Genomic DNA, 16,186 nt, shown 5'->3' on the forward strand with positions numbered 1-16,186 from the left:
TTAATTAAATCACCATACTTATATAATAGAAATGCATTGAAATTATATAAAAATTCATAGATTTTAATTAAATTAACTTTATATTTTAAACATTTATATACATTTTAGAAAAAAAATATGGCAACACTGTGACGCGGTGTTTTAAGGAAAATATATTTGGTTATGTTGGGTGCTCTAAACTAATTATTGTCCTAAAATTAGTTGTATAACAACTGTTTGTGTAATATAAATAAATTTTAAATACAAAAACAGGACAAAAAAACAGCAACCAAAATTCAACAAACTGTCAGCCACAAGTAAAGAAACCATAAACGCTACAAATTGTACTTAATAAAATCTGAAATCGTCCCTAAGCATCTTTTTTGTACCTATCTCTTTTCGATGTATTGAGTTTAAAGTGTTCATAAAAAAAAACATGTGTCTTTAATTAATAACAGGCGGTAGCTGGTTTTTCTCTAGTCTCATATGTAGAAGACGATGATGATAGATAAAAAGTATGTGTTTTATCTCGCTAGGTATTAATGACGTACAGCTAAAGGACCATGGACTCAACTGTATAGTTCGTCCCAAACCCTTCTTTCAGTGCGTCATAGTTGATCGAATTCTCTCTTACACATTAAGCTAGAAGTGACAGAAAAAAACGTGACTCTGTGATTATTATACATAGAACTTAGAAAATTATTTATCGTAAGCTAATTCTACTTACGAATGTATAATTGGTTGGAGTTTAGAATACGTTAAATAGATATCCAATTAATGATGCGCATAAATATAATTTGATGCAGATTGTCTCGATCGTGACAGTACTTTCACAATGTCAACTGATAAAATGATAATTGTCATTCCAGATTAGTAATTTTAGACATTTTACAGTGAAAATTTAATTTTGTATTTATTTATTGTATAATAAAAATATTTTAAATATGCCGAGATATATCGAGAAGGAACAAAGACTAATATTAAAATTAATAAATTATTTTCAATTAGAAAAAGACAGATTACGATCCTGCAACTGTCAAATTTAACTAAAATGTCATGCAATAATTCTCGACATTCTTAAAATCCTATGTGACGTCAAAATTAGTGACGCACTGAAAGAAGGGTTTGGGACAGACTGTATTAATCTATACTAATGCGAACTTTTTATGTTACTTATGCGAACGTTACTTTTTATGCGAAACCTATGAATTTTTCGTTCATAGCTTATCCTGGTATCGTTTGTGTCGATAAAAATTTGATTTCTGTATGTCCCAATTGAAAGTATAATTATTCAATACCGTGTTAAATGATACGTTCACTTCATCGATTTTCCACGCTTTGTATACTGCTCCTTACATAATTTCTTAGTCAGTTTATTATTGGTGTCAAAGCTTTTGCGATATTCCATAGTTTTATATAAAATATATATTGAAGAAAATAGTAATTTAAGACTGCCATGAAATCACTTATTTCTTCGCCTGGTTAGTAGCATAGTTACTAGGCTGAATAAAGTGTTATTTTTCTTTATAGTAAAATGTAAGCCGACAGTCACAAAAGTAGCGCCACGAAATAGTGAAAGATGTATTTTTTTAATTTTTAAGACATATACATAACACATTTTAGGTTAGGTAAGACTCTGTGAACAGTTGGAAAAGTCCATTTACACGACGAGGAGAGTCCGTTATACAACATGTAAACTTTTTCAATTTTGAAAACTAAATCTCTATAAATCAAAGTAATGTTAATGTTTGTTCAAATAAAATTGTTAAAATAAATAAATAAACTTTGTAAATCGATGATTGTAAAAAACATCTTAAAATAAAATAATAATAAATAATTAATAAAATTACTTTATTCAATTTCAAGTATTATTTAAATTTTAAAAATACAGAAAACAGTAGTCCAGTCGTCAGAGAGTTGACCCCCAAAAATCATACGAACAAGCTGAATTTTGAAGAGAATATTAATTTTGGGACCCCAAAAAAGATGCAGAAAAGTTTACCACTTTTACCCCCGGGCTTCCCTCTAAAACCCCCCTCGTAATGAGGTAAAAACCTTTTACTCCGATTTACCAAGAAACTACAACGTAGAAAAAAATGTTTCAAACATAATGAGTTAATTTGAAACAAAAATGTTTGTAAGCATTTTTTGTTTAGAATAAACCGTTCTTTTAGAAACAACGCTTGAAGCGACCGTCGATTTTGCATGTCAGTCACGCGCGCGAAATCAATGTTAAATAAAATTTTTATCAGCTGGACGGTAAAAATTGGATATCTTTTTATCCAAATGTCCTATCGACAAAAATCTTTCTTTCTTTCTTTCTTTCTTTCTCCCCTTCCTTTTACCCTATCAGGGTGTCGGATTTGGGCTAGCTATTTTAATTTCCATTTACCCACCTCTTCCATTCTTTTCTGTTTCCTGCCATTATTTTCAATTCCTCGAGTGATTTTTGTTCAAGTTTTCCCACCTCTACTACTTGCTGTATCCATTTTTTTCTTGGTCTGCCTATTTTTCTTTTTCCGATGTTTTTTGCTTCATACATTTTTCTTGTTATTCTATTGGATTGCATCCCCATTAGATGCCCATACCAGTTCATTTGTCTCTTTGCTATTTTGTTCATTATCGGTTCCTGGTTGGTCATTCTCTTAATAGTCTCGTTGCTTAATCTATCCCATTTTGTCTTTCCAACTATCCTTCTTAGATGTCTCATCTCCATTGCATTTATCCTGCTCTTATGTTTTTCCAGAATTGTCCAGTTTTCACTTGCATAGAGCACAGTCGGTATCACTATTGTGTTATATATTTTTATTCTTGTTTCTCGTGCAAGTTCTCTCTTTCCCATTATTGGGGCTAACGCATAATATAACTTGTTTGATTTCTTTGCTCTATTTGTTATTTCCCAGTCTATTTTTCCGTCATTAGTTATTATACTTCCCAGGTATTCGTAAGTTGTTACTATTTCCAATTCTGAGTTTTTACATTTAAGGTTGATCTGCACCCCCCAAAAGACAAACCCCAAATTCAAAAAATTTGAAAAAATTTGAGAAGGTATATGTGATGTCTAGAAGTATTTTGACAACTTTTAAACAAACTTCATGTTTTCGTTGTTGAAAAAACTCAAAAAAACTACTTTTTTCCAAGTATAAAGCGGGAAAACCAAACATAGGATTTTGTTAATTTTTTTACAGCATCAAGATATGATTATAAGAAATACTTATGAATTTTTTGAAAATTTTTGAATTTACAGTTTTGTTCCAATAGGAAAAAATAATATGTTTCGGCTTATAATAAAGTTACCGGTAAGAAACCGAAAATTTTTTTAATAACGACATATTTAAAACTGTAAAAGTGGAAAATATTTGCAACAAAAAGTTAAATATTTTTTCCTAAACATATGAAAAATCTCGTTAAACAAGAATTATGTCTTGAACTGCCGCCTTCAAATCGTAATGTAGGGAGATGGCTCCATCTGAAGCAATGGTAGTATTTATCATCGATAGATAGCATTACGTTCGGCTTCGAAACGCTTCAAGCAAAACGTCACACTAACAGGGTTGCCATATCAATTACTTCGTACAACACTTTGGCAGATAACAACAAAATCTAATAGGAATGTTATCGGTTTGAACTTTGAAGCGGTCATGCTGAAACTTACAGAGTTACAGAATAGTAGATACTGCAACTTTTATTTTGAAAGTAGGATATCATAAAATTTACACTCTATAAGTAATATATCTATAAAAAACCTATTTAGTTTTAAAAACCTATTTAGGCGTTTTTAGTTAATTATTTTAGTATTTATAAAAATAGTGTTTCTTGCATAACCAGTATCGTAAACAGAATTTGTCTGAGGGGGGAAGGTTTGAATTTTTTTTATGCTACCTCCATTTTGAGTCCCTAAAATTTGGGTTTTAGTTTAATTTAAAGTACTAAAGATAGCAGTGCCAAAGATTCAGGTATCTATTATCCTGCCTACCAACTAAAACCACCCTCTCTTACTTGTGTGCATTTGACTGTCGCACGTACCGTACTCCGAAAGTGGGGTGAAGACATTTTTGGAACACTCACTTCTCTTATCTAAATCTTATCCATTGTTCTGAAATTATTTTCTTGTGGCTTTTAAAGTAATTACTATTTTAATGGGAATAAGCCAACTTGTAAATACAATACATTTTGGAGACGGCTATCGCCGTATTCCCGTTCTTCTCCGCCAATCCTGCCGGTTTAAGGCATGCTCCTCCTCCAAACCTTTCGATTCCATCGCTCTTCTAATTCCTTCATTCCATGAGCGTCAAGTTCTACCTCTTTTTCTTCTTCCGGGGGGGCATCCATTTGTGAAGTTTTTGGGGCCAACGTTCGTCAGGCATTCTCAATAGGTGTCCAAACCATTTTGAACCTCTTTTTTTCTATTCTGTCAATGACCGTTTCTGTAGCGTTGGTCTTCCTTTCCTGGCTTGATGCTCTAGCACTTCTTCTGAAATAATCCATTTCAACTGCTAACAATCTTCTTTTCAGGTCTGCATTGACAATTGTCCATACTTCAGAGCCATAACAAAGAACTGATTCAACCATGGTTTGTCCTATTCTTTTTTTGTTCCTTTTGGAAATGTTGCGATCCCACAACAAGAAGTTCAGACATCTTACGATTTTACGTCTCTGAGTAATTCGGTGTTTAATTTCGGTTTGTCCCAAGCCGTTCTTAGCAATGAGTGCTAAGCAGTGGAGAATGGAAAGTACCCAGACAATACCTATTATTCTCTCTACTACTGGAGTAATTCCAAAGAAACTCTAGAAAACATAAAAAAGCTAGGTCTGAATGAACATCTCTACAAGACTATGCAGAAAGCTGTAGTACTCTCAACGTCCAGATGTGTACGAAAATTTTTGGGAGATACTCAAACATACCAAGCCACCTAGGGCTCGGTAATACGGAAAGAGTCCCACCAGAGCTCAATCCTTTTGATACCGTAGGTATCTGGGATGAGTGAATTTTCCTCTTAGATGGAGTGTGAGCCCTATGGCTAAATCTGGGATACTAATACTCAAAAGCAAACTTAATTTCAAGCACATAGTAAAAGCAATAAACACATACGCAATACCACTTTTCACATACTCATTTGGCTTTATAAAATGGTCGAATACGGAAACTGAAGAACTAATTAGACCAAATAGAACCGTGATAACTAAATAGGCATCAACTACCCAAAATCGTATATCCAACGCATGACACTACCACGCACACAAGGTGAGAGAAGAACATCGTGTTTTGGAAATATCATTCACTACTTAAAGATAAAAAACAGCAAAAAACAAAGACAAAAATATATAGAGCAGCAATTAGACCAGTGATAGCATACGTAGCGAAAGTAATATGTCTTACGAAAATAGATATAAAGAAAATAAAAATATAAATAAAAAGTAAAATATAAAGAAAAAGTAAGAATTAATAAAAGCAAAATGATAAGAATAAACAGCCCAATAAAGCCCGAACAAGGAGAATATAGAAGACTAATGAAGCATGAAATAAGAAATAGAAATATAACCGAAGGGGAAGACATAGTAAAATTTATTAATCCACACAGACTGAGATGGTTTGGACACATACAAAGAAGAGAAAAAGACGCACTAATAAGGAAGATAACAAACCTGAAACCAGTAATAAACAGACCAAAAGAAAGACATGTTCGCATGTTTTAAATAACATCTTTGACGATTGACCATTTTTCATATAAATCCCACTAAAATATTAAATAATACCAGATAATTTTATTTTTAACTATCAACAAAAATCTAATATATGATTGCATGTATAAATTTAATGGTAATACGATATTCACAGATAGCGCCGCTAAGTACCTCTTTGTCGATAAAAATGTTTACATAATAAATATGTGTCATTTTTCAATGATATGTGTGGATTATGTTCTTGCAAATGCGTAACTTTAATATATTCCGATTGACACAGCGGAGCAGTAAAATATTATACATAAAGATGCTGTTAAAGATATCTTTGCTTATTTGGTCTACTAGGTATTTGATAAAATTACTGTCTACACAACTTGGCAACTCAGCCAATGGATATAATGATAAAAAACTGTAATTTATATTAGGGTTTGAAAATATTACAGAGTCATCGTGTAGAAATCTACGATTAAGTTAAAAAAATTACCACAGTAGTATGCCGCAGTAGAGCCATCTCTAGGATCAGAAACAAATTAATCGAGGGTGAAGATCAACCTTAATCTTTATTTGATTATCTTCCTTATCTCGTTTGCCGCTGATTATCATTATCTTACTTTATTCCTCGTTTATCTCCATTTTATTTACCCATATATCCATTAGTTTCTGCATTTTATTCTCGGAATCTGCTGTTAGTACTATGTCGTCTGCATACATTAAGGACTCTATTGTTACCGGTTGTAATCTGCGGTAACCTATTATTGTCTGTAGTTGATTGGTTCTGACTCTAGTGTTTCTTATCAATTCGTTCATTACTATTATGAATAGCAAAGGGCTGAGACTATCTTCCTGTTTAATACCTCTCTTCCAATCTTTCCCCTGTTATTTGTACCCTTCCTTTTACCTCTTTGTAAGTACTTTCTATAATTTTTATCAAAGCATTAGGTAAGTTTATTTTCCTCAATCATTTCCCTATAATATGTCTTTCTATCGTGTCAAATGCTGCTCTTAGGTCTATAAATGCTAATACTAGTTTTCCCCCGTATCTATGCTTCTTTCTATTAAGTTTTTAATGATATATATGTTGTCATTTGTCTGTCTTCCCGGTCTAAATGCCGTTTGTTCTTCTCCCAATACCATTTCTACTCCTTGTCCCAGTCCCTTCTCTATTATTTTTAAGCATACCGATGACAGACATATTGCTTTATAGTTGTAGCAGTTTACATGTTCTCTTTTTTTGTATATTGGCACGATGATATTGTTCTGCCAGTTTTTAGGGATTGTTTGTTTTTCCCACGCCTCTTTATATATTTTCCATAGCCAGTTTATTCCTTCTTCCCCCATGTATTTTACCATTTCCTATTCAATTTCATCATCTCCACCTGCCTTGCCTATTTTTATATATGAAAATCCTTCTATTACTTCTTCTCTACTTATTTGCTCTGGCTCTGTAATTTCTTCGCCTTCATTGATTATATTGTCTTCCTTTATCACTTCGGTATCAAATTTTTTCTCATAATATTCTTTCCATACCCTAGCTACTTGTTCTGGGCTTATTTGTATTTGGTTTGAAGTATCTCTTGCGTTATAAACTGCGTTTATTTCCTTTCGTTTTCCTTGCCTTATGTGTCGTATTGTCGTCCAAAAATTTCTATTATTTGTTATATATTCTTCCTGAAGTTCTTCTCCAAATTCTTTCCATGTTTTTGCTTTTGCTTGTGTTACTGTCTTTTTTACCAATCGTCTCTGCCTATAGTATTTTTCTTTATCTTCTTCTAATCCCGTTTCGATGTATTTTTTCCATGCTATTTTCTTCTTTTTTATTTGTCTTCATTTCTTTATTCCATCATCTTGTCCTTTTCAACTGTTTATTATATTTTTTGATTCCACACACTTCAGTTGCTATTGTGTTTAATACTTCACTGTATGTATTCCATCTTTCTTCCATTGTCCATGTTTCTTTTTGGCACTCTATTTGTTAGTTTCCTCCGTGTAAAATTCTCGCACACTTTCTATCTTTAGTTTGTTTACATTTACTTTCTTGTACTCTTTTCTTTCCACTTCCTCCAGTTTTGCAGTGACCATTCTGTGTTGTGTAGACAGTTCCGGTTCCTTTTCTGTTAAGATGTTTTTTTATATTTTGTTCTAGGTTTCTCGTATATACTATATAGTCGATTAAGCTTTTCGCATTTCTCTCTTCAGCCACAAATGTATATTTGTCGTTAATGGTTTGTTCACTGAATGTGTTTCCTATTATCAGGTCATTGGTTTGGCAGAATTCCAGCATTTTAATTCCATTTCTATTTAATGTTTCTTCCCCATATTGTCCAATGCATCCTAATCCCCTGTTAATGTCCTTACCTACTCTTGAATTCCAATCGCCTAAGATTATTATTTTTTTCTCTTGTCTCTCTTAATTTGTCTTGTCACCTCGGGGGAACAATTAAGGGTCTAACCACCTTCTGTTGTCTCCGGGTGCTCTGTAGAGGGCTTCGAATATACTGTCGAGAGCTCCCCTACTTAAGTTCATTTTCGGGTTATGGACTTGGAAAATATTTATCTTCGGTATCTTGCCTTGAAAAAGGCAAGATATTTCTTACATGAGAATTTCTTCGTCGAAATAAAAACACCAAGTTAAGTTGAAACAATTCTCAGCCACAGAGTATGGAAAATAAATGCAGGAAGCAGAGCCCCGAGAGCACTAAGCTCTCGGAGAGCCCGTGAGAGACTGACTTGGCTGACCTGAAAATCGCCAGTATTTATATGCGCTGTTCGAGCGATAAATAGGGATTTCCAGGTCAAGAGCCAATGGGAAAATTCGAGACGGGGTGATGCGCATCGAAATGCGTACTAGTACAGACTATGGCATTCGATGACAGTCTAATGCGTTTTGGAGTTCGTTGTAGAATTCTATCATTATCTCTTCTTCATTACCTTCTGTTGGTCCGTGGTAACAAATATGAGACATTTAAAATATGAATAAAAAACGCAGAATTTAATGTTTTACATTACAAAGATCAAACGTCACAGAAAATCATTTAAGAAGACTGTTTTAGGTGAAGATTATTGCAGTAGTTTTGTTATTTTAAAAAACTTACTAGTGTAATTGAGAAAAAAAGTTTTAAATTTTTTAGATTGTTTGTTGTGTGAAAGTTTAAATCTAACGTTTTTTAAGCATATTTCAAATGCCTCACATTTGTTGTTAAAACGCAAAACTAAAATTTCATGGTATAGCTTTTAAATGTTAGGCTCTACTAATCAAAACTTTATAGTGGCCAGTCAATGAAAGAGATAGATTGTATTGATTTCATGACAATCATAAAAAATGGCAAAAATCGCACAACGTTTATTAATTTAACACGTGTATAAAATCTGAGTTTATTTGCGGCGAAACACAAAAACTGCATACAAAAGCTAAACTCTTTACCTTTAAAACGCATCTTGATTTTTGTCGATATGTCAGTTGAATCAAAAGATATAGAATTTTTACCGTCTAGTTGATACAAATTTTATTGAACAATGAACGGTTCATTCTTCACAAAAATGCTTATACACATTTTTGTTTAAACTTATCTCAGCTACATTTTTTATTGGAAACTTTTTTTCTACGATGTACAGATTCTCTGTAAATCGATTTTTCTGCGTTTTTACTCCACTACCCCACTGCGAGGGGGGTTTTAGGGGGAAGCCGGGGGTAAAAGTGGTAATCTTTTTTGGGGTCCCAAAATTCATATCTCGGCAAAATTCAGCTTGTTCGTATGATTTTTAGAGGTTCAGAGGCATTTTCGTCTCTGACGACTGGAGTATAGTATGAAGCTTAGCGCCAGTCTACAGTACCGCCTACTGTACCACTTTTTTTAGTAACTTTATGTGCTAAACATTCTATATATAAGCTTAGTAAGACCACATCTAGCAAAACAATAGTTTAATCATCATCATCATCATTGGTGCTACAGCCCTATAAAAGAGCCTCGACCTTCCCAAGTCTATTACGCCAGTCAGTTCTATCCATTGCCAACTGTTGCCAGTTTGCTGCGCCTAGTTGTCTACCATCCTCATCTACACCATCCCTCCATCTGAGTTTTGGTCTACCCCTTTTTCTACTTCCCACAGGTTGTGACATAAGGATTCTTCTAGGAGGGTTGTTCTGCTGTGATCTTGCCAGATGTCCTGCCCATCTTAGTCTTCCTATTTTTATAAAGGATACTACGTCTTTACCACCAAATATATGTTTATATCTGTGATATATCTCGTAGTTGTACCTCCTTCTCCAAACACCATTTTCACAGATGCCACCAAATATTCTTCTCAGGATCCTTCGTTCAAATATAAGCAGGAGATTTTCATCTGCCTTGGAAATGGTCCATGCCTCTGACCCATATGTCAATACTGGTTGTATAAGGGTTTTGTATATGGTTATTTTTGTTTTTTGGCTTAAGTTTCTGCTTCTCATATGTCTACTCAGTCCAAAATAGCATTTGTTTGCTAGGATTATTCTTCGCTTGATTTCTTCCGTCATGACGTTCTCCTTGGTGATCAGGGAGCCTAAGTATGTGAATTTGTCCACCACTTCAAAGGTAGAATTATCAACCGTGAGTTGATGGCCGATGTTTCTGGCTCTATTGTTGGGTGTTGATGCCATTATCTTAGTTTTATTTTCATTTACTTGCAGGCCCATATTTTTTGAGGCGTGTGACAAGGTGGTATACATTTTTTCTAGCTTGCGTGTTGTGCGGGCAACTAGATCAACATCATCTGCATATGCCAAAATTTGGGATAATTTATTAAAAATGTTTCCTCTGCTGTCTATTTGGGCATCCCTGACCGCCTTTTCCAAAGCTATGTTGAAAAGGAGACACGCCAGCGCATCTCCCTGTCGCAGCCCAACATGCGTTTCAAATGCCTGTGATTGTTCGCCCTGTATTTGGACTTTGCAAACAACTTTACGCATTGTAGCCTTAACCAATCTTATCAGTTTATCGGGGATGTGGAATTCATCCATGGCTTCATACAATTTATTTCTTAGGACACTATCATAGGCCGATTTAAAATCTACGAAAAGATGGTATGTGTCGATATTAAATTCATTGGTTTTTTCCAGTATTTGCCTTAGCACAAAGATCTGGTCTGTTGTTGATCGACCAGGCCTAAAACCACTTTGATATTCGCCAAGAAGCTCCTCTGAATATTCACTCAGGCGACCACATAAAATACTCGAAAATATTTTGTATGCTGTATTAAGGAGGGTTATTCCCCTATAGTTTCTACATTCTAATTCATCGCCCTTTTTGTGTAGCGGGCAAACGATCCCAATACACCACTCTTCTGGGATTTTGTTCCTCATTCCAGGCTCTCAGTATGATTTTATATATATGATTAGTCAGAGTAGCACCTCCACATTTAATAAGTTCCGCGGGTATACCATCACTTCCTGGAGATTTATTATTTTTTAGGTGTTTTATTGCATCCCGTACTTCCTGAATTGATGGAGGCTCCAATGGTGTATTGTTGTTTGCTCCTTTGGGTGGTTGATTTGGATCTTCTACTTCGATAGTAAGCAGTTCTTTATAGTGTTCCACCCACCTTTTCAATACTTCTTCTTTTGTATTGAGTATATGCCCCTCCTTATCCTTACATAGTCCGATCCTTGGTTTAAATTCTTTTCTTGCTTTATTTAGATTTTTATAGAATTTTCTTGTTTGATTTTCCTTTTTTAATGCCTCAAGTTCTTCCAATATTCTATTTTCATAAGTTCTTTTCTTTTTTTCTCCGATGGATGTACTTCTCTTCTCTTCTGAGATCTTTATATTTTTGTTCTTTTTCTCGGGTTCTTCTTTGCTGCATCAGTTTATATGCATTGTTCTTTCTTCTTGTAATGTCCTCGCACTCGGCATCGAACCACTCATTGCGTGGTGGTGGTCTTTGCGGCCCTAGAATGTTATTTGCTGCGTCTTTAATGTAATTTTTACACATTTCCCATTGTTCACTAATTGTTAGATTCTCTTTAGTTATGTATTTAGTTTCGATATAGTTTTGAAACCTTTCTACCGTTTGCGGGTTTTTGAGGAGTTCAATATTAAGGCGCCTATATTAATTAAGCGTTCAATATTAATAGTTTAATCTGCTCACCTTATAATGCATGCTGTTATAACACATTAAAAAGAACGCAAAAGAAGTTTGTGCGTCATATTGCTTTCAAATTGGGTATTTTATGGTACGAAGTCAATTGAGGAGTTGAGCTCAATTGTGGCCCAAGCTCAAAATATTCAACTTGAAGAAAATCACAAAAGAAATTTAGCTATTTTTTTTAATGCAAATGTATGTTTCTTAATTACAAACTTAATTTGTATCATTTACTTTTTTATGTTTGTATGTAAATTGATGTTAGGTATGGTAATATTGCTGTTTTGCATGGAATTAAAAAAATAAGGATTTGATTATGATTTGGGCCACTTTTGCATTGATGGTTTTGTTATAATTTATCAAAGCAATAAGGATTTGTGATACAAAAAAAAAGGAAAATACAAGGCAAATAAACTTTATTTACAATATTTTTCAATGATCATCGTCTGCTATTGCGCCTAGATCCTTTGCAGCACGTTCACTGTGTACAAGTATTTTATAAAATTCGTGATGAACAGGAGGAATATAGTCGAGTAATGCTAGCAGATCTTTGTATTTTGCTACTTGTATCGGCCTTGGTCCTGCAAATAATAGCTGATTGAATATGGCAAGTTCCAAAAAGTTTTTCTTGTCCCGTTTTGTCATGTTAGCTTCATAAAAAAAGAACCTCTTCATTGTTGGAATATTTGAATTGAATAAATCCAGGTTTTCCCTTACTGTAGTGTAGCCACTGTATGCGCAATCACTCTACTTTTTCTCCTGTTTCAGTTGTGTTATGATACTTTAACGCCCTAACGTTCATTGCGACCACATGAAACTTGTTCTTTTTTCGTGTTTCAGACACTACTTTCATCCAGTCACTAGGAACATAGATGCTTTTATAGTGCTTCTTGTTGTGCTCAATAAGTCCGAAATCTTGGTCATTTCAAAGTTTCGTTTTGTCCTACACATTGATCACTGTACATAATCAATTTTCTCTTTCCAACATATAGTATTTTTCGTATAAAAATGCGTGCACGTCACAATTTATATAAAGTGACGTCACATATTTAAAATTTCCAGAACGTCAACCTTAGAGTTCAAATTTTCCTAACACAGCTACTAATACGAAACCCATACGGAACTGCTCGATCTTTTATAGGCGTACACATGGTATAATAATCAGAAAAATGTATTCATCATTATATTGGGAATTTTATAATTATATTGATTAAATAACCAAAAACATTTGTTATTATTAATAATATAAATTTTACGAAATAACTCTACAAGTCTAATATTCCACAAAATAATAATTTTAATTGAATATATTAGACAATTGTACGCAACTGATACGGAAATACTTGAAATTTTTTGACAGTTCAGCGTGTGGCAAAATTGTTTTAAAGGGTTGCCGCTTTTTTAGAGTAAGAATTTTGTTTATGTTTTGATTTCTTACATAATTTGATCATAATATATTATATATTAATAAATTGTATTTATAAATACATATTAAATTTAGATTAATAGCTTTAAAAACTAATTATTGTTGTGTATTGTGATTGTGATATGCCAAAACAACTAAATAGTCTGTAGAAAGCTGATAAGCTTTCATATAAGATAGATTATTTTGAACAAGAAATAATGGCGTGACGTTTTTACTATTAATGCTCTAAAAATGTTAAGTTTTAAATTTAGAATATATAATTTTGTATTAAAATGTTTCCTTATGTATTTTAGTGTGTTGCAGTAATTTTAAAACTAAGTGTATTTACTGTTAATATAATAGTTTGACAAATAGTTGACATTTTAAAAATTCCTCACTTACTTACTATTCTGATGTTTTGGCAACGCTGTAGGGTTCTGACTTCGTAAATCTTGAATGACGTGCACGCATTTTTATATGAAAAATACTATAGTTCTTTATGCAATGTGCAATGCAGGATCCAATTTCCTGGGGTCACATGAAGCAATGCTTTCATTGGGCAACACGTATTTGAAGTTATGAATTCCGAAACAAAACGTCCTCAATTGCCTTTTGTAGTATCTGAATGATGAATGATGAATGCGTATCTGTCCATATATAAATGCAGTTTGCAAATCGTGTGACTCTATTGCATAAAAATTTTTAAATAGTGTTTCACTCCGCTCTTGCGAAAACTTCGCCATTATAATATTATTCCTGATCATTTTCTTTCCTTTTGATTTTGGTGTATCATTTTCCTCTTCATAAATGATAAACCATAACTATGGTTTATAGAAGTAGAAGCCATATCCTCTCCTGAAATATAAAACACCAAAGTTATTTTTTTTTAAAGGTTAAAATACGTTTATTGACGGTTCAATTTCCACTTCGGAAATCGTTCTCAAAATACAAACATTAGTAAATTAAACAAATTTTGTTTTTTGTTACTTAGTGAAAAATTCTTCTAATAATTTAATTTTATCTGACTCATCTATATTGACAACTCAGACATACATTATACATTTTAAAGTAGACGACTTTAAAATGATATTGCCAATATTGTTGAGTTGCGTTCCTGGGACGACTTTACTTATAAGATAGTTCATTCGATTACATGAAATCAACTTTAACTTGAGAATATTCGTCAGAAAAGATCATAACATGTAATTCGTCTTTAAAAAGACAAATACATGCCATGATTTGAAAAAACAAAATTTGTTTAATTTACTAATGTTTTTATTTTGAGAACGATTTCCGAAGTGGAAATTGAAACGTCAATAAACGTATTTTAACCTTAAAAAAAAACAAAGTTATTGTGTTACGAAACATACATATAGATGCAACGAAATATTTTTATAATTCGTTTTTTTTTCTATACAGAAAATTTTTATAACTTTTTGTATTTTTATTGACAACGATTCCCGGCCCAAACAACGACATTTTCGTGTCTAAAAATGATATGAGCCATTCACCGTGCTTCGGAGGGTACGTTTGGCCGTCAATCCCCCTGGAATAGTGTGAGCATCGAACCTAGCTACTTCAAACAAGGTTAAAGATGCAAGTGACACCGGGACCTGTCCGAAAAGGAGCTCCCCAGCAAAAATACCATACGATATTATTATTATTATTACCTATTAATCCGTATGTATAATAATTATAAATAATATGCCTAACAAAAGTGTTATTGTTGTACATACCTCTGTCGGTAGCGGATTCCCTGGGCTCTATACCATATTCACTTGTTTCATTCTCTGATTCTGACTTCGGAAAAGGTTCACTATCTACAGAATAAACATTTTGTTATTATATATTTGCAAAACTCTTATAGATAATAACTTTAAAAGACAATTAATATTCTTTTTTGACTGCATATTAACCAAATACACAACATATTTGTATGAAAAACAATTTCTATATTAATTTAATTAGAAAGGATTATACGAGAACCTACCCTTAAATTTATTTGAACAACCGTTTGAACATTCTACATGTCATAATATTACATAAATGTGTGTAGAGACTCACCTGAACTTGTTTCGTCATATTGTCTAAATATATCACCCTAAATATAATAATTAACACAACAATTAACACTTTTTGCGGTACAAAATTCGGACCGTACCCAATCAGCTTTATGTCAAAACTGCAAATCTGCTAATGCAAAAGTGACCCACGAGGTTTGGGACGTTTTTGCATTTAAAATGACTTGCACTATGGAGAGTGCAAAAATAGTTTTCACTGCCATCTCTCGACGGGAAGCATGATTAGGGTTGGGTCGCATTTGCATCATAAAATTTTTAGTACTAGCAGGCCATTTTTGTATATAAGTCAATTTTAAAAATTTTGTGGGTTTGGGCCACTTTTGCGCTCAACGACTCAATTATAATAGTCTTAGGAAGGCTTATTCCAAACCTGCTGTAATTAAAATTTTTTTTCGATGGCTTTGTTGGTTGTTAGCGTAGATGCTATTGCACAATCCCTTTGCGATATAAACGCCGAAAATATTAAATTCCACGCGTAGATCATCTTGTCTAGCTCTCGTCTAACATAATTTTTTTTTTAGTAAGAGGAATGAGACCGGGCAAATCGGTCCAGATGACCGAGTCCGAAGTGCGCGGTCTCTGCCTCAAATCCCGCGAGATCTTCCTGCAGCAGCCGATCCTGCTGGAGCTCGAGGCGCCGCTCAAGATATGCGGCGACATCCACGGCCAATACACCGACCTGCTGCGTCTCTTCGAGTATGGGGGCTTTCCGCCGGAAGCCAACTATCTGTTTCTCGGAGACTACGTCGATCGCGGCAAGCAATCCTTGGAGACGATATGTCTACTGTTAGCGTACAAGATTAAGTATCCAGAGAATTTTTTCCTGCTCAGAGGTAACCACGAATGCGCCTCCATCAACAGGATTTATGGGTTCTATGACGAATGTAAGTTTTATTGATTTGTTTATTTTTAATTTTTA

The 16,186-nt window shown here is 33.6% G+C and overlaps 1 protein-coding gene across 2 annotated transcripts in view; it reads left to right on the forward strand.

The window, feature by feature from the left end:
• LOC140447474 (serine/threonine-protein phosphatase PP1-beta catalytic subunit) overlaps positions 1-16,186 on the forward strand; it is a 42,451-nt gene that overhangs the window by 12,331 nt on the left and 13,934 nt on the right. For both annotated transcript variants that reach the window (XM_072540139.1, XM_072540140.1), the window contains exon 2: positions 15,789-16,151. In XM_072540139.1, coding sequence (XP_072396240.1) covers positions 15,789-16,151 — 363 coding nt within the window. The remainder of the gene's footprint in view (positions 1-15,788; positions 16,152-16,186) is intronic.

The sequence above is a fragment of the Diabrotica undecimpunctata genome, chromosome 8 (assembly GCF_040954645.1).
Source record: "Diabrotica undecimpunctata isolate CICGRU chromosome 8, icDiaUnde3, whole genome shotgun sequence".
NCBI lineage: Eukaryota > Metazoa > Arthropoda > Insecta > Coleoptera > Chrysomelidae > Diabrotica > Diabrotica undecimpunctata.